The sequence below is a fragment of the Cetorhinus maximus genome, chromosome 15, assembly GCF_964194155.1.
Source record: "Cetorhinus maximus chromosome 15, sCetMax3.hap1.1, whole genome shotgun sequence".
Classification (NCBI taxonomy): domain Eukaryota; kingdom Metazoa; phylum Chordata; class Chondrichthyes; order Lamniformes; family Cetorhinidae; genus Cetorhinus; species Cetorhinus maximus.
Window position 1 is genome coordinate 72,007,776 of NC_135893.1, and position 26,309 is coordinate 72,034,084.

The 26,309-nt window shown below is 42.7% G+C and overlaps 1 protein-coding gene across 8 annotated transcripts in view; it reads right to left on the reverse strand.

The window, feature by feature from the left end:
- The window catches only part of tnrc18 (trinucleotide repeat containing 18), a 158,922-nt gene that overhangs the window by 23,335 nt on the left and 109,278 nt on the right, over positions 1-26,309 (reverse strand). For 6 of the 8 annotated variants that reach the window (XM_078558628.1, XM_078558627.1, XM_078558625.1 and 3 more), the window contains 7 exons: positions 24,046-24,421; positions 21,559-21,864; positions 17,163-17,366; positions 13,268-13,674; positions 7,989-8,138; positions 4,429-4,573; positions 2,491-2,608 (listed from right to left, as the gene is read on the reverse strand). In XM_078558628.1, the coding sequence (XP_078414754.1) occupies positions 2,491-2,608; positions 4,429-4,573; positions 7,989-8,138; positions 13,268-13,674; positions 17,163-17,366; positions 21,559-21,864; positions 24,046-24,421 (1,706 nt within the window). The remainder of the gene's footprint in view (positions 1-2,490; positions 2,609-4,428; positions 4,574-7,988; positions 8,139-13,267; positions 13,675-17,162; positions 17,367-21,558; positions 21,865-24,045; positions 24,422-26,309) is intronic. The other 2 variants (XM_078558626.1, XM_078558623.1) reach the window with 1 other exon arrangement.

Below are 26,309 nucleotides of genomic sequence, written 5' to 3' on the forward strand. Positions count from 1 at the left end.
ACAAACACAAATTTCAACTTTGTTGCACGTGACATTGCCCCACTGAATTTTCATCTGCATGTACAAGCAAAAAAAAACCCACACACACAGATAAAGACAAAACTAGGCCCACACATGCTCATCATGTTTGTCTCTCCCCGCCCTCTGTTCCAGAAAGTGTTGACTCAAGTTGCGGTAGTATTGTTGCATGTGGGGACAGAGGGGCCTTGCAGATTTAGTTACATGAAATAAAAAGGCATTTTGACATTCACTCAGTACATCGAAAGTATTCCAAGGCAGCTCTGGCTGGAATGAAATGGTCAGAGCTTTTTTACTGAAGGAACACTCAACAGGTATTTCACTCTTTGGGTCGCTTCAGTTTTACACAAAAAGAAAATGTATCAAAAGGTATATATATCTTTACACATAGTACCTTTAACGTTTTAAGAAAGACTCTCTTTTACATAGCGCCCTTCATAACCTCAGGGCGTCCCAAAGTGCTTTACAGCCTATGGAATACTTATTGAAGTATTACCCTGTTTATTGTAGCAAACTCAACAGCCAATTTGTGTTCAGCCAAGTCCCAGAAACAGCAATGCTTTAATGGTTAGACCACTTGTTTTAGTGATGTTGGTTGAGAGATAAGTATTGGCCAGGACACCAGGCACAACGCCTCTGCTCTTCTACAAATAGCGCCATGGGATCACTAATGCCCATCCAAGATTGCAGACAGGCTTTGTTTCAACATCTCATCTGAAAGCGGACACCTCCGACAGTACAGCACTTCCTTGGTACTGCACTGGAGCATCAGCCTATATTGTGTGCTCAGCACCAACCTTTTGACTCAGAGCTGAGGGTTGCTACCTCCAGAGCCACTGCTGGCACCTTAATCCAGATGTAATGCTGCTATTCTGGCACAGCCTACCTCTGCTCTGATCAGGCCTGTGTTCCTCATGTACACTAAACTTATTTCTGTTTCAAACCCTCTTTGTTCAACTTATCCCTTGAAGTTGGAAGTTAATCATTTGAATTGAAGAGGAAGATGAAATATATTAATTTGTTTTGGAGCTATTACAGGACAGGCATTGTTTCTGCTGAGTTCAGTTCTAGTGCATATCAGGCACATGATTACAGCATGGCTTCATAGTTACTTCAGTATAATGCAGCTATTGAAATCAGACAGATACCACACACAACAAATATGCTCTCCCAACCTTATTAGGTACGTGACTGATTCTTCAATTTTTTGCACTGCTCAGACTTGGATGTCCAATAGTTGAAAACGCGAATGGCTTCCCTCAGCAAAAACAAAAAAAAGGTGTTTATTTGTCAGTCCCAGGCACCAAGAACAGACATGGGCCACGGATTACATCCACAGTCCTGGAGTACAGGACAGTTCAGTCGTGTTGTCAGCCTTGGCTTAGTCAGTCGCACTCTTGAGGCAAAAGGTTGTGGGACCAAGCCCTGCTCTGAGACCTGAACACATAACCTACACTGCTGATGGAGCGCTGCACTGTCACAAGTGCCGTCCTTCGGATGAGATGTTAAAATGAGGCCCCGGGCTGAATTTTCGAGGCAGGAGCCATTGTTTTTGGGTCACCAACCCACCTCCGAGGCTGGGTGGGGGGGAGCTGATTAAAGTTTCAGATTTTCACATGAGCCCTTAACTGGCACAGAGATGGGCTTCCTGTCCAAATAAGGGTGGTGGGCAGACTCTTGAAGCTGGCCAATCAGAGGCCTTCCAACTTCAGAGGAGCACCCTGTTGTAACACAAGGGAACTAACTGTGGGGGCACTTCAACAATAAGGTGCACTCCCAGCCACCTTTTAAAAAACACAATAAGCAACCAGGCCACCACTGTGTGGGCTGGGGGTAGGGGCGAATCCCTCTATGTTGACTATACCGCCACCCAGGCAGGCAGGGAGTGCCTGTAGGCCTGCCTTAAGCGCTGGCCCCTTGGCCTGCCGCTGGGTACCCGCCTCCAAGCAATTGATCTGTCCCGTCACGTTGGAAAACTGGGAAATCCCAGTCAGCCCCTTAAGCTTACCTTTAACAAGGTCTAACTTCCAATGATCCCTGAGCCTCCTGCTTCAGGAAGGTGCTCTCTTCCCCTTGGCAGCACCAAGTCTGTGCTTGAAATGAATGGATTCCGACCCCTAAAATGGTCACAACTTCAGGGATGAGCAACTTTTCTGATTGGAAGCCGGCAGCGTAAACTGTGCACATGTGGGTCATGGAATCACTGGGCTACAGGTTCGTTTAGGACAGGTTTTTGTCGTAGAATTGAAAGCCTGCCAGAAGCACGAGAATTAGACAGATTTGCCTCAGGCAGGCCTTGTGTAATGAAGGGGTGGCCAGGTGCCCTGAGCATTGCTGCCACATCGCTCACCCAACTCCAATTTCCAATTGTCAGCCATCTGGCTTTCAGGCAAGGGCAGCTGAAACATTGCCCTCTTTTAAACAATGCCCATTTCAATCCTTTCCTTTTGCTGACACAGCTCCCAAACTTACATATCAGGAGAGTGGACAGTTTTCACGTATCCGGCATAAAGCAGCTTGTCATCCATTGGAATCAGCACCCGAAGGCCATCCTTCAACTCATCCTTGTCAATCACACACGAGCGAGGAGCTGTGGAAAAAGAAAGAAATCTCTTGGTAATGCCTAAGTGATGAATCTCTGCATTCACCCCCAGTTGAATATAATCCCATCAACAACCATAAAAACAACTTGCAGTTATAGAATACCTTCAATGTATCCAAACATCCCAAAGTAATTCACAGGAGCATTATCCAACAAAACTTGATACCCAGCCATGCAAGGAAATATTAGGAAAGATGACCAAAATCTTGGTCAGAAAAAGAACTTTCAAGGAACATTTTAAAGGGGAGAGGGTTTGCAGAGAGGTGGGGAAGTCCAGAGAAGGAATTCCAAAGCTTAGTGTCTAGACTGCTGAAGGCACAATGGTGAGAGGTAGCACATGAGGCCAGAATTGGAGAAGCACAGAGATTTCAGAGGGATTTAGGGCTGGAGGATGCTACAGAGCTGGGGAGGGCGGAGGCTTTCAGCATGGTTTAGATATCTGCATAAATCCTAAAGGAACCCGACATTTAAGGTGCCTTTTCCTGGGAACAATCAGATTGTGTGGAAAGCGGTGACAGGGTGTCAACTGCTAAGGATTTCATGGACTCAGGCCAGGCTGCAGGCAAAATCCCTGCTGTCTCCAGGCAGTGAGTCAGAGTAAAGCAATTCTTAGATGCAATTAAGAGGAAGCTGGAAAAATAGAGAAGGAAGAAAGGAATAGAAGGATAGGATAAGATGAAGTAAGATGGAAGGAGGAACATAAACATCAGATCAGACCAGTTAATCCAAATGACCAGTTTGGTGCTGTAATATTCTATGTACACTGATTGAAGAAAACATATACTTTTTTTTAAGAACAGTTGTTCCAAGCATTGAGAATTTTAAAGTTAGTCATTTTCCTCTGAGGCCATTTGTAAGTAAAAAAATGAGGCTTCTAATGGATTGGCAATAATTCATCTTGTCAGGTAAAAGAAAAAGGAAAAAAAGATCAGAGGTAACATTTAATATTCTGAGAACGACCAGTCCATTATGTGAAGTAATCATCTCTTGCAAAGGACTTGTTCACAACTGTGACTTTGCCACCTGTCAAAACGCAAGCATCTAGAAAGGACTAAGGAAGGATAACTAACACAGGATAGAATGAAGGATGTACAAAGGGCATAGAGGGGGGTCACTCAGCAGAGGAAAAATCATTCATTTCAATAGCTGAGCCAAGTCATAGGAGTGAACAAAGTCGTTTGTAAAGAAAAGGTAATAATATGTAAAACAACCCAGCTTCATAATTAGTTTTGGCAGAAAAGTTCTGCAATGGTTATTGTACTACCACATGAAGTTATGATATAGGACAGTGGTTTACTTCCATTTTCTCCATTCACTGAATTTGAAGGTTTGTATTATAAGCCTCACTTTCAATTTAAAATGACAGCTACATATAAGCAGTCATCCTGCTATTAGGACTTGTTTATTTCAACAGGGACATCTGTTGAACGGCTAATTTGATAGACATTCATCCATGTTTAAGTATTGGGGGCACTGAAGAGAGTTGTTTTTGCTAGGGTGTGTTTTTAGGATTGTCATCTTTTGTCAAGTCCAAAATCAGACTTGCAGCACAATAGGCAGAGGGTGGAATAATTCGGGTTTTGTTTTGCTGATGACAGAAATTCATCTTTAAGACCTTAATCTTTCTCATAAAGTAAGGAACTGATTGGGAAGAGGGAAAATCATACTGTACAGCCCAATACAACATGACCATCCGTTCCAAAAGCAGCTGCTGGCAATTCCAGCGACTGTCACTCATCTGCTGGTGCCTCGTATAGATGCCTGAATGGAGTTTCAGCAGGGTCCACAACCCACGGGTACCAACTAACCTGGTGTTGAGGGCCTCTCAATGAGCATGCTCAGTGGTAGGTTCTCATCTTCAGAGAAGCTGCTGTCTTGGTTCTGCTCGAAATCTTCATCAGCCGCCATACTTTCCATGAGTTTACTGACAGCACCGCCCTTGGATCGTGCCTGCTGAAGAGACAAAGCAAGCGATTGGCAGTAGAAAAAAACTGCTATAAAAATGCAAGTCTTTCTTTAAGCGTCATTTTTTGGTATTGTAATTTTTTAAACAAATCTCACTGAACTTTTCCCTCCATCCTAAAGACTTCTAACTCAGTGTTCCACATGTTCTGGTTGCAGAATGATACCTAACCCAAGGAACCAGTGCGTATCTGTGTGTCCCACAAGCAAGTTCTAACAAACAGCAATGAAATTAAAAACCAGATTATCAAATTTAGTAATATGGGATAAATATTGGCCAGGAAAACAGGGCTATTGGATATTTTACAACCAAATAAGAGGGCAATGGGATCTGTATTCAACGTCTCATCCAAAAGAAAGCGCCTCCAATAGTGCAGCACCCCCTCAATACTGAACTGAAATGTCAGTATAGATTATGTGCTCAAGTCTCTCAAGTGGAATTTGAACCCACAACCTCTTGGCTCTGAGGTGACAGTTCTTTCCATTAAGCCACAGCTAACACTTTAAATGTAGGTGAATGCACAAATGTTTGGTGGTAAGGAACCAAAGTATAGAAGACAAAGGAGGCCCTGTTGGCCCTCTTGGGTGGATAGTTGTTAGAATTTGCCTGAGTCCTATGGTTAGTGTGATTATCAAAATTTGAATTTATGTTAACATCAGTTATTGCCAGAACAATGGGAGTAGAAACAACAGCAGACATGTTGGCTACATCCCACATCAGGTGTGAGTATCGGCTATTGGTCAGAACATTGGAAATACACAAGCAGTATCACTGAACTATGTGAGATAAGAACATAAGAAATCAGAGCAGGAGTAGACCACATGGTCCATCGAGCTTGCTCTGCCATTCAATGCAATCATGGCTGATCTTGGATTCAACTCTATTTTCCTGCCCGCTCCCCATATCCCGTGATTCCGAGACACCAAAAATCTGTCTACCCCAGCCTTAAATGTCTTCAATAACGGAGCATCCACAACCCTCTGGGGTAGAAAATTCCAACGATTCACAACCCTTTGAGTGAAGAAATTTCTCCTCACCCCAGTCCTAAATGATCAGCCCCTTAGCCGGAAACTGTGCCCCCATGTTTTAGATTCCCCGACCAATGGAAATAATCTCTCAGTGTCCACCCTATCAAGCCCCTTCAGAATTTTGTAAGTTTCAATGAGATTGCCTCTCGTTCTTCTAAACTGCAGAGAATGTCTAGGTCACCCTGCTCCTTTTGTAATATTAACTGCTTCACAGCTAAACCAACAACACGGCCATTAGGTCAAGTTGGGAGATTGGACGAGAAGGAGCTCGCTTCAAAATACATTTTGCGTATCGGGATATTAGTCACAAAAAAAAGGTACACAAGATATCAGGGAACAGCTCCTCTAAGGTCAGAACTCATGGGACAGTTGGCCATCCAACATCTACAGAGGCCAATTTTGATCACCTTGGGTCTGCAAGCGAACCAGGCTGCAGGAATCTATTCTATACCGCTAATAGTCATAATACTTTGGGTGTCTGGGTAATAAACTAACATGTGGACAACACACTTAAGCCTGAATCACGAGGAATTATTTAACAATGTTTAAAAGATTTCCTAACAACAATAAAGACTCTACAGCATTATCCGTAGACAGCAGTTGGGTTTTCCCCAGTGCCCTGGCCAATATTTATCCCTCAGTCAACATCAGCAAGGCAGATTCTCTGGTCATTACGACACTGCTGTTTGTAGGATTTTGCTGTGTGCCATTTAGCTGCCGGATTCCCTACATTCCAACAGCAAACTATACTTCAAAAAACACTTTGTTGGCTGTAAAGGTCTTTGGGATATTCTGAGGTTGTGAAAGAGGCGATGGAAATGCAGGTCTCTCTTTCTTACACAATGAACAGAACATTTATTAAGCATTCGGATCGGGGTTGGGATTTGCGAGGCTAATGTGGAAAAAGAATTGTGTGTATCAGCTTGGTATATGCCTCAGTAAAAGACAGAAACAAGATACTGCTTTGTGTTAGAGGGAAAGGACACCTGTCAAAATAGACTCCAAAAATGTCCTACGCTTAAAAGAAGAGAATAGATTGAGATGCAAGGCATCAGCTGAGCACTTAGTTTGGATGCTGCTTTAAAACTGCAAGAAAATCTGTAAACGTACAGTTATTATCTGGAGGAGGTCCACTATATAAAGCAAGCAGGAAAGCTGCAGTGAAACGGGGTTAGGTGGAAATGTAGGGTTGAGGTTACAATCAGATCAGCAATGATCTTATTGAATGGTGGAGCAGGCTCGAGGGGCTGAGTGGCCTACTCCTGCTCCTAGTTTGTATGAAATTCTTTGTTAGAATGGGGTGTACATTGATTTTCTTCCCATCATCCCTCACACTAAGATGTCAGCCCATGGCTCCGTTGGTAGCACTCTCCCCTCTAGGGTCAGAAGGTTGTGAAGTCAAGTTCCACTCCAGGACTTGAGCACAGAAATCAAGGATGATGCTCCAGTTCATTACCGAGTGCTGTGCTGTTGGAGGTGCCATCTTATGAATGAGACCTTAAAACAAGGTCCTATCTGCCCTTTCAGGGAGCCATAAAAGATCCCATGATACTATTTCAAGGGCACTTATTATCCCCTTTGTTCTGGCCAATATTTATCCCTCAACCAACATCACATAAACAGATTATCTGGTCATTATCATATTACTGTTTGTGGGAGCTTGCTGTGCGTAATTGGTTACCATGTTTCCCATATTGCAGTAGCTGCACCTCAAAACTGTAAATTTGCTGTAAAGTGATTTGGGGCATGCAGTGGTGCTGAAAGGTGCTTTATAAATGCAAGTCTTTTTTAAAAAATACACTTTAACATGCTGAATGTATGCTATAACATGATTGGAACCAGGCAACTGTGTCGATTCTCTGATAGGTAAAGCTCAGGTGACAATTCCTAAACCCCTTGTATCATATTCTTCCCTCCACTAGCTTGATTTTCAGTGGGCTGGGACCTGCCTAAGCATAGAAAATAAGGAGATGCATTTAAGGAGAAGCTAGATAAATACATGAGGGAGCAGGAATAGAAGAATAGAAGATCAAGTGAGGACGGCTGGGAAGGGGGGGGGGGGGTGGTTGTGTGTACAGAATGGACCAGATGGGCTGAAGGCTTTACTTTCAATGTAATGTTCTATGGTGTACGACAGCATTAAGTGTTTCTACATGAAGTTTCACCATCGGAAAATTCACCCAGATATTTTCTTGCTGCCAGAACTTTTAAATGAACTAAAAATTGTAAACTTGCTGATTATTTTTGGGGTAAAAGTGCGATTGCAGTTCTTAAAGGATTCAAGACCGACAGTATATACACAAAAGATGCACAAATCTGTATTAATGTAATAAAATTCCACAATACAATCCACTGTACATTAGTACAAGAGTATTACCTCTTTTTTTCCATCCTTTGCTTTCACTTTGACTTTGTTCTTTTTGCAGGGGCTGGTGCTGCGTAGGAGACTGACCCTGGGTTCAGATGGGTTACTCGCCATCTGGGCTGAGGGCAAGCCAGGGGACAATGGCTCCTTTCCTTTCTTTCTCTGAAAGTGGAAAACACAGCAGCAAATCAGTAAGTTAGCCCCCATCACCAGAGACACTTCAAAATCGCAGCATGTACATACTTCCCAGGTCAGTTTCGCAGTGTAGCTCCACAAAGTGGAATATGTATTCAGGATGCCTGAGTCGGGATGACTCGGGAGTCCTTTAAAAATGGTGGCCAGAACCCGATTCCAGGATTTTCGGCCCCACTCCCGGGTTTCCGATTTTTGGGAGTGCCTTTTAAGGGTGTGGGCTGGTTTGGTCGTGAGCCCACACACCCTGCACTCCCAGCCTGGTCTGCACCATGGCGGGGATAGGCATGTCCTAGTCATCTGCAATTTTCATGGAGTCAGGCCAGGTTTTCAATGAGTGATGGTTCACGGCCCCTCAGAGATGTTGCAAATCATAGTCTGTATGACATGACCTTTTAAAAGGTAAGTTCAAAAGGCCCTCCTCATGTCCCCGATGCCAAGGTATGTCCCCCCAAACAACCCCTTTTCCCTGCTTGCCCCCCATGACAAGGAATGGCTCCCACTCACCCACTCATGCCCCCTCCATGCCGAGCCATGGCACGTACATGGCCATTCACCTAATATACACTGTATAAACCAATAAACCCTATAGTGACATCTCCAAAAAAGTCATTTATTAATAATTTTCCACTTTGTTAAAAAAAAAACTCCTTTCATCCAGACACTTTAATGTTTCAATAGTTGAAGCTGTAGGTGCTTAAAACCTCTTTATCTTGTGTAAATAAGCTTTGTGAAATTGACAGCATAGAGCAGGGAGCCAGAGCGGTCAATTAGGCAATATTTTCCTGAGGCACAGGTGTTTTTGTACTCTAATGGTATTCTGGGCTTTCGGCCAAGCATACATAATGAGGTTTGGCTGACAGCCCAGGAATCCATTAGCTTGTTGAAGCACCTGAGCCTCAGGGAAATCATTGCTTGATTGACAGCTCTGGCTCTGATCTATGCTGTCAATTTCACAATGTTCATTTACACAAGATAAAGAGGTTTTAAGTGCTTGCAGTTTCAGCTATTGAAACTTTAAAGGATTAACACTTCTTATGTAAAAAGGATTTTTTTTTAAGAAAGTGGAAAGTTATCAATGAATGATAAAGTTTTTTAAAAGCTTTTTTTTACAAATCCTATTGTCACTATAGGGTTCATTGGTTTTATACAATGTATAGTGGGTGAATAGGCATGGAAGTGTCATAGCTTGGTATGAGGGGACATAGGAAGCGGGTGGGGGGGCATACTTTTGCATGGGGGCATGAGGGGCCATAGGGAACGTTTGGGGGCACAGTTTGGCAAAAATCTTCAGCCAGAAGTGCCGAGTGTGTGATCCATCTCGGCTCCTCCAGAGGTCTTAAGCATCTTAGATATCAGTCTTCAGCCAATTTGATTCACTCCATATGATATCAAGAAACAGCTGAAGGCATTGGATACTGCAATGGATATGGGGCCTGACAATATTCTGGCAATAATACTAAAGGCTTGTGCCCCAGAACTTGCCATGTCCTTAGCCAAGCTGTTCCAGTACAACTACAATACAGGCATCTATCCAGCAATGTGGAAAATTGCCCAGATGTATCCTGTGCACAAAAAGCAGGACAAATCCAACCCGGCCAATTACAGCCCCATCAGTCTACTCTCCATCATCAGTAAAGTAACGGAAGGGGTCAACAACAATGCTATCAAGCGGCACTTGCTCAGCAATAACCTACTCACTGACGCTCAGTTTGGGTTCCGCCAGGGCCACTCAGCTCCTCACCTCATTACAGCCTTGGTTCAAACATGGACAAAAGAGCTGAACTCCAGAGGTGAGGTGAAAGTGACTGCCCTTGACATCAAGGCAGCATTTGACAGAGTGTGGCATCAAGGAGCCCTAACAAAACTGGAGTCAATGGGAATCAGGGGGAAAACTCTCCACTGGTTGGAGTCATACCTAGCACAAAGGAAGATGGTTGTGGTTGTTGTTGGTCAGTCATCTCAGCTCCAGGACATCACTGCAGGAGTTCCTCAAGGTACTGCCCTCGGCCCAACTATCTTCAGCTGCTTCAACAATGACCATCCTTCCATCATAAGGTCAGAATTGGGGATGTTCGCTGATGATTGCACAATGTTCAGCACCATTCGTGACTCCTCAGAGACTGAAGCAGTCCACATCCAAATGCAGCAAGATCCGGACAATATCCAGCCTTGGGCTGACAAGTGGCAAGTAACATTCGTGCTGCACGTGCCAGGCAATGACCATCTCCAACAAGAGAGAATCTAACCATCGTCCTTGACATTCAATGGCATTAACATTGCTGAATCCCCCACTATCAACCTCCTGGGGGTTACCATTGAACAGAAAGAGCTGGTCTAGCCATATAAATACTATGGCTCCAAGGTCAGGTCAGAGGCTAGGAATTCTGCAGTGAGTAACTCATCTCCTGGCTCCCCAAAGCCTGTCCACCATCTACAAGGCACAAGACAGGAGTGTGATGTAATACCCCCCACGTGGCTGGATGAGTGCAGCTCCAACAACACTCCAGAAGCCTGACACCATCCAGCACAAAGCAGCCTGCTTGATTGGCACCCCATCCACAAAAAATGACTCCCTCCACCATCTGCGCACAGTAGCAGCAGTGTGTACCATCTACAAGATGCACTGCAGAAACTCACCAAGGCTCCTTGGACAGCACCTTTCAAACCCACAACCACTATCATCTAGAAGGACAAGAACAGCAGTTGGATGGGAACACCACCACCTGCAAGTTCCCCTCCAAGCCACTCATCATCCCGACTTGGAAATATGTCACCGTTCCTTCACTGTCGTTGGGTTAAAATCCTGGAACCCCTTCCCTAACAGCACTGTGGGTGTACCTATACCATATGACTGCAGCGGTTCAAGAAGGCAGCTCACCACCACCTTCTCAAGGGCAACTAGGGATGGGCAATAAATGCTGGCCCAGCCAGCGAAGTCCACATCCCATGGATGAATAAAAAGAAAGTAGGATAATGCCCCTTAAATCCTGGGTGGGGAGGAATGTTGAACGTTCCAAAGAGGATGGGCCAATCATTGGCTCCTGCTCCTCCGAGCTGAATAGGAAGGATTTTAAAATATGTTTTTTTTTAAAGTTACTTACCTTTTGCTGGGTGGCAATGAAGAATCATGGAATCTTAACGCCACAGATAGCGGCTATTTGGCCCATCGTGTCTGCACCATTTCTCCAAATGAGCATTATGGCCTAGTGCCACTTTCCTGCCTTTTCCCCGCACCCCTGCACATTGTTTCTATTCAAATAATCATCTAATGCCCTCTTGAATGCCTCGATTGAACCTGCCTCCACCACACTTCCAGGCAGTGCATTCCAGACCCGAACCACTTATTGTGTGAAAAGGTTTGCTTCTTTTGCAAATCACTTTAAATCTGTGCCCTCTCGTTCTTGATCCTTTTACGGGTGGGAACAGCCTAGAAAAGACCCCACAACTTTACCAATATGATCAACATGTACGCAGATCAGGCCATCCCATTGCTTAACTGATATGGTTTGTATCCATTGTACATCCCAGAAACAAGAGTTAAGCACCAAATTTCCACCTCAGAATCTTTGTGAAAATGCTGTGTTATTAATTTGGCTTTTGGGGCTGAATCTTCACCCCAGCTGGGACTGGGCAAGTGGGGCAGGCGGGTGCCAATTCCCTGGCTCCATTTCACCCCCAGGCCATTTCTTTGAAGTTGGGATGGGGTGTTGGGAGAGTGATGGGGTGGGTGGAGGAAGGGTGAAGGCTGCATGCCTGCTTGCAACTGATCAGCCAATTGTTCCAATTAAAAGCCTATTAAGGCTTCTTTCCGGAAGATGCCTGGGATTTTCCAGTCAATCTGTCCCCAGGTTTCTGGAGATGGTGAGGGAAGTTTAGCCTCCTGGGTGGGGACACCTCCCAGCAGCGGGCAAGGGGGCCAGCTCTCCAGGCAGGCTTACAGGGACTCCCCCGCCCAACTGTCTGGATGCAGCAGCAGCTACAGGTTGCCCTGTGGAGGTTCTGACCACTCCCCACCTCCTCCAAACTGCCCTCCCAGAGTGGTGGGCCAAGCTACAAAGGCCAATTTTAACATGCCAACTTTTGCAAAGTGTGAGAAGATACCAACATTTTGGGGCAGCCTCTCTCTCTCTCACTTACCTGCTATGGGCATCGAACTGCTGCTTTCAAGCTGAAGAGCTTCCTATTGGCCCTCCAGCTCAAGTGCCCATCCACCCTCTTGAACTGGACGGCGAGCTGCCCTCTGGTCATTAATTGGCCGCTGAGAGAGACCATTTCCCATCCAGTGTGGGTTCCTGACCCCCATTTCAGCCTGATAGTGGGATTCAGAAGCCCACAGAAAAGACCCTGCCCTTGGAGTTTGACAATCACAGAATTTTAACGGCACAGAAGGAAGCCATTTGGCCCATTGTGTCTGCACCGGCTCTCCAAATGAGCATTATGATCTAGTGCCATTGCCCTGCCTTTTCCCCGTACCCCTGCACATTGTTTCTATTCAAATAGTCATCTAATGCCCACTTGAAAGCCTTGAGTAAACCTGGCTCCACCACACTTCCGGGCAGTGCATTCCAGACTCGTACCACTTGCTGTGTGAAAAAGTTATTTCTCACGTCACATTTGCTTCTTTTGCAAATCACTTTAAATCTGTGCCCTCTCAATCTCGACTCTTTAACCATCAGGAACAGCTTCTCCCTTTCTACTCTGTCCAGCCCCCTCATGATTTTGAACATCTCTATCAAATCTCCTCTTAGCCTTTTTCTCTCCCAGGAGATAAGTCCCAATCTCTCCAATCCATCCTCATAGCTGAAGTTTCTCATCCCTGGAACCAATCTCGTAAACTGTAAAACTTGAGAAAACTGTAGACTAACTGCACCCAGTGATGCTTCATGCTTTTCTTTCTAAAGCTCACAAGAGTTTACCTAGAGAGGGAATGCAGGGTTCTGAATTGCCACTGTTTCTTACCACACGCCAAACCACACCACCATTTTGCACACTGCTTTTTTCACACTTACCAACTTTGATCAAGTGGCATCTGGGAGAGGGACAGTGCTGGAAGGAAAAGTAAGAATTGAAACGTTCTTTAGGAGGGGTCTCACTACCTTGTCCTTTGCTTTGTTCGTCTCTTTCTTCGGGCTGACCGCTGAGTTCTTAATGCATCGACTGGCTTTAATGGTGGGTGCTGCGCTTGGAGGGGCTGCTGGCGACAGCACGGCAGAAGCACTTGCATCATTGAGGAAAATCCTCTCGCTCCTTCGCCGGTTCCACAAGTCGTCATCACTGGCCTCTGGGCCAAAGTCAAAGGTGAACTCCCGGGGAGATTTCTCCTTGGGCTTCTTTCCCTTTTTCCCTTTGTCGACTCCCCTTAGCTTCTCCTGGCTTTGCAGTTCGCTCGCGATACTTACAGTGCTGCCTTGCTCCTGCAGTGATTTTTTTGCTCGTGGCAAAGCAGTTGGTTTCTGTTTGATTTTGATGTCACTCTCCGAGTCTGTGTATTCAAATTCCGTGCCTGAGTATATAGAAGAGAGATGCTAGGATAAAACAGTTTATAGATTTTATGTAGAATATAAACAGGAAATGCTGGAAATACTCAGCAAGTCTGGCAGCATCTGTGATATAGATTTTATACTTTAAAAAAAATCAATATATCAAAAAGTTAAAAAAAAGTTAGGATTATTGAAATCTCATTTAATGTTCACACAACCTTTCACTTTTAAAAGCTTCATTGTTTTATGATACCTCTACTGGGCCTCATTAGAATTTATAAGCTGGGATGATGAAAATAGTCTTCCATTGTAAAAAAAAAAGGCAATTCGTTGATGCCCTTCCTTCTATGAAAGATGATGGACATGCAGCAAACTCATCCATTTCAGATGGGGTATCTTCATATGGTGCACCTTTGCCAATGGCTGAAGAGGCCAATCCTTGTGAGGGAGGTTTTGCCACAAGTGCACGCATGAAGCTACCAGGTGTCATTGTGGGTTGTTGTTTTCAGCATTGGCACCTATTGCCAATCCACTGGTCATCGTGATGGTGCAAGGCAGCCCATAGGAGGTGTCGTCATTTCCCTCTCTCATCAGCCAGTGACTCCCGGGTGCAATAATTGATGTCTAGGGCCCTTCATGGCACGTTGGCGTCCGTCCATAACAAAGGCAAGAGAGGAGATTGCAACAAATACAGGAGCATCTCACTCTTTAGTGTCAAGGGGAAGGCCTTTGCTAGGGTCATACTTAAAAGGCTCCAGCTACTTGCAGGCTGAGTGTACCTGGAAGCACAGTGCAGTTTCTGTGCCGGCAGATCTACTGTGGATGTGATCTTCTCTGTACGTCCAAAATGGGGAATGCAGCATGACTAAAGTACAGGCTCCGGATAAAGGAATATCTGATGTAGTACCGTCTCACTACACTAAATAATTCCTCATTCCGTTCCATTATATTTCATTTACTATCCAGGTATAACACAACATATAATTCTGATCCAAACACATAAAATTTGTCAATAATTCACTGAGCGCTTTCAGACCATTTCCTCATTTTACGTGAAGACTGCAACATGTGTTAAGTCTAATCTTTTGTGCCTTCTTTCATTTCAGCTATTTTCACCGCAGTCAGATGCTTGGTATTATGAAATGCAGTTACACAATGCTAACTTGGGCTAAGATCATGATCTTCCTCACGTGTACTCCACCAAACGGCTGATCCAAGCAGAATTGGTATTACGACAGCTCTGCTGAATTGGTTTGTTTAGCATTCAGTGTACTGCTTCTTTGATTCAAATCAATTTGAATTCCTGGCAGTAAATTACGTACATACCTATATTGAAAGGAGTAATGTCATTACATTAAAGACATGACTAAATATGTCTTTTTGTATGAGGTCATTGAACAGTAAAGGGTCATCATCAAGTGAACTTCCGGATGCATCAGGGTTTGATGTTTACATTTTAAACTAAACTGAGGGCTTTTTAAAAAAAAAGTGCAAACTGTTTAGGAAAAGGCTTGAGTGAGAATTAGACTGCCCCTGGTGTTTGGATGGCGGCTGATGTGGGTCACCTTGTTAATTAAGCTCAGTCTTCAGCCTTAATCTCACTTTAACAATGTGCGTTAATATTTAAACCCAGATTTCAATCTCATTCCAGGAGAATCAGGGCAGCCTCAGATTAGGTGCCTGCTTTACACCTTGTCGGATTTTATGCTCCACTGAAGTGGCTGTTAGACCCAAACCTGTCCTGATCTCATGGGGTGGGTTAGGTTTTTTTTGTTATTCGTTTACACGACGTGGGCGTCGCTGGCTAGGCCGGTATTCATTGCCCATCCCTAAATCAGGACTTTTTTTTATATAGTGTGTTTGGTTTCAACAGACTTCTACTTGGTATACCAATCATAGACATCACACCGGTTAATGAATACACACCATTTGTCCATTGGCTTTGTAGTGATTATTATTCCAGTGAATATGCAATCTGTTTTCCATGGGGTAGATCACTTGCTTAACTAGGTCACAAATGCACGGTAGACCAATTTTGCAAAGACATCCTCAAATAATCTTGTTCGTATATATAAAAAGTCTAATTCCTGTTAGATTGGAAGCACGCCCCAGACATGGCTAGGAACATTTAATCCAATGGAAGATTCCAACAATTAAAAACAGATGGTTTCAGACAGAGTCATGTCCAATGTTCCCTCTATTTTATCTTTGTTGTGTACTGCCTGTTTATTGCACTACATGGTATATTCTGGATCGCTGCACAGCTGTGCACTCATTGCAGCTTAGAGTTCTGACAAAGGGTCTGTCTCTTTCCACAGATGCTGCCTGGCTGGCTGAGTATTTCCAGCATTTCCCGTTTTTGATTTCAGCTTAGAGGGAGCGTTGGTCTTGACAGGAGCCTGTCAGATAAATAGTAGCACTGAAACCACTCCACTTTCTGGCAGGTCTATCAGCATCATGTTTTTGTGGCACTCTATTCCCCATGATGCCAATGGCTTTTCTGAGCAGTTCTTTGGATAATGAAACTCTGCTGTGCCACTTATTGCCAATCTAGCAACAGTAGTTGGTAGGAAATCATTTTCTGCAGAGGACCTTTTGAGAAGTTTATTGTACAGGTCCTGTGGAACATGCCATGACCCATCTGGTCACCAATTTCTGTATGGAGGGGATTTTTGATTATACATCATAATGCAGAACTGAAAAGCGGTCACTTTAGGTTGTCCCTATAACCTAGGTTGAAATTACCTTTGTCATTGGCTGCATTTACCTTCATTAGATTAGTCAGTTGGCTTAGAGAAGCTTGACTTGTGAATGGAGGAAGGCTGAATATAGCTGCCACCTACTGTTAACTCAAGGTGGTGGACATTAACTGGGGATTCACTTGTGCTCCTATATATAGGAGTAACTGAAACTCTAGTTGATGGGTTTGGAGGTACGTGTTTGTAAACTGTAAATAAAAGTTTACAGTTGTGCAAAGATCAGGCTCCAATTCTATCCTTCACAAGTTATTGTGAGTAGAACACCTACAAGCCATTCAGGACATTCACAAATAAGGGTCAAAGTCTGTTAATTAATCAACCACATGGCACAGATGGCAGCAAGATTAGCATGCTGCACTGTTATGCCACCCTACAGTTGTCCCACATGGAATTTCCATGGATAACTGAATATGTTCTGTTAACCCTTCCTTCTCAGAGTTGTTTCAATAAGTCTTGCTAAAACTATACAAAACAAAGCAAGTCCTGCTTAGTTGGGTTTCTGAAAATAGAATCATGTTCCTTGCAAGAGGCTTGGCAAAACAAACCAAGACTTTGCTTTGGATCAGATCGAGCTCTGCCACACTGATTAAAGAACAAACTGGACTTATAACCTGAATCTAAATTGCTTACACCAAATATAGAAAGTAAATTTAACTAGTTGGTCTATGTTAAAACACATCAAAGCTACATTCAACTCTTATGCTCAAGTAACTAGAAGGTTGGTCACTTTGCAATGAATGAGATCTACTTACCCATCAAGTTTTGCCTTTCCTCTTTCTTCTTGGCTTTTTGCTTTGCCTCAAGCTGTACAACTGACAATGGTGGAGTCATGACCGGACTTGGCAGGGCACTGGCTGCAAATCTGGCTAGTAGGCCAAGACCACTCTCATCCAGGACTGGCAAGGAAAGAGCATCACTGCAATCATTCCTATAATCCTCTTCTTCAGAGGTGTAATCTACATCGAAAAAAGTAGCAAGTTACTGACAATAACAACAATCTGTGCCATAGAGTCTGGGTTGAAAGCACTGGAGAATGACACCTGTTCGTGCTCTGATTCCCTTTTTCTTTTATAATTGGTTAGAAATCCTTTAAAGACTGGAGTAGAAACTATTTGGACTAAAACTTTAAGAAATGGATAATAAGATTGAAGCTCTTCAGATTATTTTAGAGCAAAGAATTCTTATTTCCTATCCATTTTGCCCATTAATAGTCTATAACTCATTTGCATTTAAAAATAAATGGGATACTGAAGTTAGATAAAGCTATTAACAAGGATGGTGCGTGTGTGAAAAGATTAACCACTCCTCAGTCACAAGTGATGGAAACTGGTACTCAGAGTGTATGGTAACCTCCTTTCAACCTCAGCACTTCCCATCAATGCAGAAACCATAACCAAATCCATTACTAGCCAACATTCTCCACTCCTCCAACCCATTTTTCTGACAAACACGTTGCACAGTTCATAACTATAAACAAATAAGAGCTCTAAAATAACTGTGTGTGAAGAAGTCTCCATCCTGGGAGTCTTATTTAATCCTTTGACTGTTAGTAGCCAGAAGATGGGCACCTTATAGTCGAAGGGTTAAATTTACAGATGTTTTACATTCAAATGTACCATCAAGCAGATGCACCAACATTAAATTTATTTTCTTCGACTTATGTTTTTAAGCATAGGTTAAAATAATTGTATCAGCTTCGATTAGAATTTACTTAATTGTTAACAGTAATTTTTTTTTGGTGGTTTTGCTTTGAAATGTTACAAAAGGTGTGCACCTCTACTGAACAGTGCAAGATTGGTTAGGGAAAAATAAAGTAAGAAAGCTGATTGTTAGCAGCACCTTTGTTATTTAAGGAGATATTGAGCAGCGTAAGTATGTTAAGCAAAGAAAGATTTCATCTGAGCAATTAGCACTCAGAAGGACAAATCACAGCTTATTGGTAAAAGCAAGCAAGCCTACTGCGCACAAAGCAGGCTGTGTGTAGGCAGACTTTGAACAGTTTTGGGTCCTTTGTTGTCATGGTAACAATTTTACCTATTTTATCACATAACAATATCTTTAATTGCAACAGCATAATGGGATGTTTTTTCTTCTTCAAAACATCTAAATTTAACTATGCTTGGTAAAGGTACAATTTATGAAAACAAGAAAAATGGCAAGGACAGTGGTCAGAGTTCATAGGTTACATGAAGAAAAGTGGTGTTCCTACCTACATAACAATGTGCAAGGTTCTGCTGCCATGGAAAGTGACCCCACTGCGTGGTGTCTGCCCTACTCCCAGCCAATCACTTTGCTTCTTAGTGCAGCATGAGAGCAATGCAAGATACCGATAGACATTCAAGCATCATGGATAGGGGTCAAAGGTGAAGGGGTGTCAAGCAGCTGCAAGGAGAAAGCGAGCATTCTAGAAAAGCCAGGTTATTGTTTTAGTACTGGACATTAGGGGACAGCCATAAAGAACCCTATTACCCAAATATCCCTTAAGGTAATTAGTAACAGATCTTGCCCTTTATCAACAATACCAGGGCAACCCTTTTCTGGCCTTTTATAGGCAACATACCAAAAATTCCAAGAAAAGCAACTTCACTTTCAATGTACCATTGCCAATTATGAAAATCCAGTGGCCCTACTCCTCCATTTCTTGTGCCCTTGGGTTAATGAACACCCTGTCTTATTTGAACAGAGCATGTCCACCAGGCCTCAATGGCCTTGATCTTACAGCCCTGAACATATCCGCATGCTCGTAAAGTGAGCTGTTCTCCTAAGACAGAACCACCAGAAATGATCAGTTCTTTGCCACAGCAAGGACACTGTCTAGCACAGAGTCAATTGATTTTGTTGGCAGTTGCAAAATGTGTTAATACAACCCCCAGGCATTAATGGATTTCGATGCACTGTAGACTGTGAAACAGGATCAGGAATGAAGGCAAGACCACTGGACTATTTACAACTGGCACTGTTTCCCCCATGAAGATCCATGAATAGTTTATATCCCAAAATATATTGTCAAAAAGATAATAAAAAGATTCAGGCTCTGTGAACCTCAGCCATTCTCATAGAACTGGATGAGCAAAAGGTTAGAATTGGCCCTTTAAGGAGCATACTTTCTGTAGCCTTCTTTCATTTCCTGCTAACTTACAATTGAAAATAGTCCCGCCTTTACCTCAGAGTGCTACTCCCAGTATCTTTACGATTATTACTTTGATTACCTAAAGATAACCTGCCATTTTTTCGCTACCGTAAAGAAGCACGGTAAATCTCAACCTTTTGCTCAGCCTTGTTCAAATGTCTAGCCAATACCGTTGACCGTTGCCATTTAAAAATAACAAAACAAAATGGCTTTTGGCAATGAATGCCACCCTTCTGCAGGTTTCATGTGGTTGCTTGCTGTTATGTCTCCACCTAGTCCTAATGCAAGTCCAACTCTGTAAATTTGGGTATTTTCAGCAACTGTGTCGATACCAAAGATGCTAAACCAAATAACTTCCTGTTCCCAATAAACTGGATTTGCCTTGTTACACAGAAGGGATTTGCCTCTTAAAGCAAAAAACGATTCAACAAACTCCCTGGTGTATAAAACAGTTGGAAGGTCTGCACTTTGGAACAGACAAGCGAACAATGCGTCGACACATGTGGGCAATGATTAATTTACACCTAACATTGATTAGAAATGGGAATTCTGCCCCCCAATTTTTATGGTATAATATTATTTAAATAAAAACCATGACAGAGCTTTAAGATGTTAATACAGTTTACATATGTTCATTTCTTTAAATTATGTACAATTTTTTTTGTTTTGACAAAAACAGTAGATAAACTTTCAACCTGCCTGATCGCATCATGGGATAAGGTGACTATCAAGATTTCAAACAGTGACATAGTTTTACAATTAGTGAGATAGTTGCATCATCGCCCCAAGAAAAGGATTTGGACAGTCAAATTTAAAAAATTTGGAAATCCCGAATTACTTTTAAAAGTTACACTGTTTGCAGTTAAGTAATTAGGATTTAATATGATTATGGAACAGGTGTACTGGAATACTGGAAGACCAGTTTGCTATATCAGTAGTTTGAAAATATCTGGGAAACCAGCTCTTGAAAACTTTAGTGTCTCCAGAGACTTAATTAGAATGGATGGTGACAATTTAATGCAGAGACTACAGGGATGTCATATGATTCTTCCAACAACTGGTAAAATTGTACTACACTCAGGCTGTTCAATCCACAAACCAATATCGCTATTGTCTTAAAAATTTTCTATATGTTTCATATTGGCTAAATACATCTTGATGCTAATTTGACATTTTCATAGGATTTCAACCAATGCCAAGCCAATTAATGATCCAGTATATGATTCCTTGCTCACTGTCACTTACGACTCTGCTTTTCATTTGGGAAATTTGCTGAGTGCTTCAGTTAAGTGCAGACGTTGCTTTTTATCAGCCCAAATAGAAAATGCCAATCAACTCCCGAGGACAATGTTCAAGCTGTGATGTTTCCACACACATCTTTTCTTTTGTGACTTTGGAAACATTTTGAACCAATAATACAGAAAATATAGAAGCAAAAAAAAAATAGGATGTTGAAATTATTGGATATTCAAGGACGTATTAGAAACTAGAGGAGGCAATACCAGCAAGCTTCTGAGAAATAAAGACAGAGATAACCAACATTGCTGCACTTCTATAAACATTCTGACATGAAAGGGATATCTGAATAATAGAGTGTTCTATTGCAAGTGGAAATGAAGTGAAATGCCCTTTCATCTATTAGAAGAAGGCTACATATTTAAAAAAAAATTAAAAGCAGATGCAAAGCAAGAGAAACAAAGCACGCTCATTTAGTTAAAAAAGAAATTAACATGTTTAATTAAGCTTCAGCACCACAATGCAGTACAAACATTGGGAAAACACACACACACACACAAAGTATTCAATTTACAATTCCAGTGGTTCATTGCAGCCTCTCAAGAGGCCAATCCCAAGGGAAAAAAAGGACTTAGGAATTAGCCAATTAGACATAGGCTCCAAAAGAGCCAATATTTAATCCATCACAGTTAGAAAAGGGCAGCCTACACCTGCCAAATTCCAGATGGCCACTACTTTGCACCATCATTTTCTCTCAACACCTGAGGTTTACTTCTATTAACCTTGATTGAATGAGTCCTCCGAACTGTCACTGAAGGAAGATCCAGGCTCAGCTTCCTCCAGCAGCAAGGCAAAGTGCTTCAGATTTTTCTTATCTGTCGCCCGTTGTGATCTCATTGTCCCAGTGGCAGACGCTAGTCTTTTGGCCTGCTTTGTGCCCAGTGAAGCCTTGCTTTTCTTTGATATTATGCCATAGAGAGCAGGTGCCTTCTGTTTGGAGCCTGATCGCTCGGACATACTTGAGGTGGACTGCAGTGGCCATTCATCCTTTACCAGCTCCTCCTCATCCTCATCCTCTGTGTCAGTATCTGCAGTGGTAAAGGTAGCACTCAGTGTCACCACTCAAAGCTTCAGCATACCACAGTATTGTGAAAAGAAACATAAAAGTCAAATGACCAGGCTTCCTCAAGATGCCAAATGCCTGAAAATGGAGTTGTAGGTAGTTGAGACGCCAACGTTCTCCAGCTAATGTAACATTATTGGTTATAATTTGTTGGCTCCATTTAAAATTCTCATCTGTTTTCAAATCCCTCTATGGCCTTGCCACTCCCTATCTCTGTAATCTCCTCCATAACCTTGAGATACCTGCGCTCCTCTAATTCTGGTCTCTCGCATGTCACTGATTTTCATCATTCAATCATTGACAGTCGGGCCTTTGGCTGCCTAAGCTCTAAGTTTTGGAGCTCCCTCTGAACGCATACCCGTTCCTCTAACTCTCTCCTCCATTAAGCAATGCCTTGAAACCTACTTCACTGACCAAGTTTTTGACCATTTGTCTTAATATCTCCGTATGCAGATGGGCGTCAACATTTCTGTGAAGCACCTTGGCATCTTTTACTACATTAAAGATGCTATATAAATGCAAGTTATTGTTGTATGATGGGCAGAAGATAGCTTAGTAATTGAATCTGATATTATAGTCATTTTTATATACGTGCAAGGTACATATTATAGCACTCAGTCTGCTTATCTCTGTTAACTTGCTTAAGAAATAGAAATAAGAATGACATATCTACAACCTCTAAAACTGTTTACTACTAGCTAAACCTACCAATTAACTTTGACTAATAAAAAGCATCAGAACTGGTAATTCACATTCTTTTCTCCTGCTTTTACTTTGCTCCTTTCCCAGTGGGGGCAGGGTAAGGTTCCATTAGTGTCAGTTGCCCTCTGACACCTAACCCCAAAAAACATCATCCTTCCTCCGAGGGCCTGGAACAGAGAACCTCACCGGAATATTCCACTGTGAGTTCATTCCCAGCCACTCTCGCTGCTCGCCAGAACATCCACACATGCACTATTCTCCACAGGCATCACTAGAGAACCATCAGAAGTGGTTGATTCTCCAGCACTGGGAAACTAAAGCCAGAAGTTAGCCACTTTTCTACTACCCCACTGAGATCAACACAAGCCAAAGAGTAGGGAATCAAAGCTGCCAGCCTCCCTGGCTCAATCCCACACTGGGCAATGCATTCACTCACTAAAGGCATCAAGTCAATCAAACTGTGCTAACCTGGATAGTGATAATTCACTTTAACTAGTATTGCTAAGCTAAGTTACCATACTTTTCAAGTAATATAGACAATACAATAAGACATGACATAACATTCAAGACATATTAAAGTGCAGAAGCTATACCTTTTTCATAACGTCCACAAGATTTCAGTAAATTATTTGGCAATCTAAATTTTAACATCAGATCATTGAAAGTAAACCTCAAACAAATACTGCAAAACAGCAGAACAAAGAGGCAGCTCACACCAGTGGCACATTCTAAGTATAACACTTAGACAGAGGAATGATACAAAGAGCAGCTGAGATGCTCTCCTGAGGGTTGAGGTGGATTTTTAACCCGTTGATCAGCCATGAAGGAAACCACCTGATTTTCCAATCCCACGGGTTTTCGAGGAAATGAAAGTCAGGTGGTCCCTTTAAGAGCTGGCTGATCCACAACAGCAGCTTCACTGCTGGGGCCACGAGCTGTAAATTGACCACATTGTTAAGTCAGAGTAGGGGTGAGAGGGAACTTTTGTCTGTATCTGACCACAGTTATACCAAACCTTGGAGTGCTGCCATTGGCTGCCAGAAGTGGAAAGTATTTCATTTCCCAACGTTCATCCATCAACTTGACAAATCAAACACAAACAAAAAAACTTTTACCAACAATATAATTATTTAAAGAATTGTCTAAAAGCAGCGGCAGTTGACAGGATACATTTTACACCACAAGCTCCCACCATCTAACCTCATCTGAGAGTCAGTAAACACGGGCTGGTAGGAAGTCAGATTGAGGACGTCAATTAAACATGCAGGCTACTTTACTTTGGATTAGTGAGGCTTTGAATTTTTTGACTTTGTTTCCACATCCAGTAATCAAATCCATTTCAGATAATAACAGACTTAATTTTGAATTGTTTTGATTCAGGGGTAATGCTGGGTACAAAAATGCAAGAAATATACTTCACTTAGCTTGAAAAAGTGGAACTTACTGTAGGAGTAACTGCTGACCTCTGATCTTGCTGGAGAATTGGATGTCTTCAGCCTACCCTTCAACTTTGAACTTGAGTCCAGCTTCCTGCCTTTGGCTGCCATTTTGTTTTTACTTTCTTTGGAAGAGAGCATACCCGGTGAGCTACTGATGCCTTTATGTAGTGCCTTCCTTCCATCCTTCCCCAGAAAGTCTTTATGAGAGCCCAGGTGCCTGCAGTTGTCCGTAATGCTGCATTTCTGTTTCCCTGTCGAGCCATCTGCAAACTTAAAGGGTGACTTTAATTTAGTTAGCGAGAGGGTTTGGTGCAGCTTGGTCGCCAGCTGATCCTGTTCACTGACTTTCCTCTTCTTCTTGAACTTAATCTGGCCGTGGCTCTGTTGGGTTTAAAGTAACAGAAGTTCAGAATTTAGAGTCATTTCAACGCAAACGGCATCCTCAGCAACAGTGGGTGGAGATGTACTTGTGGAAGAAACAGAACATCAGTGAATGGATTCCTAGCCTCCTATGCACATTCAACTGGTCGCTCAGGACTTTGGAGCACCCATGACTGATCTCATGGGGAGGTGGGATATGAGTTTTGTGTTCATGATCCTTAATACAACTGAGTATCAAATTCCAAATGTTCCACTGTGGGGAGACTAGAGAAGCTGGGATTGTTCTCCTTAAAGCAAAGAAGGTTAAGGCGAGATTTAATAGAGGCGTTCAAAAATTATGAAGAGGTTTTGATTGAGTAAGTGAAGAGAAACTTTTGGCATTTGATTTCTTCAAAATGTAAAGGGACACATGAAGAGATTCAAAGCTTACTATGTTTATTGTTTGATGTGAGAGGGGCACGTGTGTGTGCGCTTATGGATGGATTTGCATTACAATGTCGTCCCCTTGCTTTTAGCAGAGGTTTGGGATGATTAATCATCTACACATTGTGCAGCTGCTAAAAGCTTTGCTTTTGATACAATTAAGTTTCAACTAAGATACAGCCAATATTATGCGTCAGCAGATAGCACACTCTAGCCCAAGGCCGTAGGGTGTGGATTCAAATCCTACTCCAGAGACGTAAGCATGTTATTTAGGGAGTGCTGCACTGTTGGAGGTGCAGTCTTTTGGATGAGGTGTCGAGTTGAAGTCTTGTTTGCATTCTCACGTGGACACAAAAGACCCGAATTACTATTTCAGGAAGATCGAGGTAGCTTTCCAAGTGCCCTGGTCAACACTTAAGCCTCAACCAACATCAATAAAACAGATAGCTGGTTATTTATTTTACCATTATATGTGGGAGCTTGCTGTGCACAAACTGACTGCTGAATTTCCTACTTTCGAACAGTGACTACAGATCAAAAGCATTCCATTGGCTGTAAAACACTTTGGAATGTTCTGAAGTCATGAAAGGCACATGCTTCATTTCATCATGTTAGGAAAAACTGCAGAATATGAAAGTTGTTCCCTTTCCTTCGCCATAAGAGCACAAGGTACAGGAGCAGGAGTAGACCACACGGCCCACCGTGCTTGCTCCGCCATTCAATATGATCATGGCTGATCTTGGGCTTCAACTCCATTTTCCTGCCCATTCCCCATATGGCTTAATTTCCTGCGAGACCAAAAATCTGTCTATCCCAGCCTTAAATGTACTTAATGATGGAGCATCCACAACCTTCTGGGGTAGAGAATTCCAAAGGTTCACAACCCTTTGAGTGAAGAAATTAGTCATCACATTCCTAAATGATCATCCCTTTATCCTGAGACTGTGTGCTCTTGGTCTAGATTCCCCAGCCAAGAGAAACAACTTCTCAGTATCCACCCTGTCAAAACCCCTTCATAATCTTGAATGTTTTAATGAGATCACCTCTCATTCTTCTAAACTCCAGAGAGTATAGACCCAATTTACTCAGCCTCTCATCATAGGACATCCCCCTCATCCCAGGGACCAAACTAGCAAACCTTTTTTTAATTCATTCACAGGATATGGGCCAGGATGTAGGCCCATCCCTAGTTTCCATTGAGAAGCTGGTGGTGAGTAGTTTTGTTGTACTGCGGAAGTATATTCTTCCGTAAAAATGGAGACCAAAACTGCACACAGTATTCCAGGTGTGGTCTCACAAATGCCCTGTAAAATTGTAGCAAGACTTTTTTTATTGTTGTACTCCAATCCCCTTACAATAACGGCCATCATGCCATTTGCTTTCCTAATTGCTTGCTATACCTGCAAATTAACTTTTTGTTCCTTGTACAAATATACCCAAGTCTCTTTGAACATCAACCTTTACA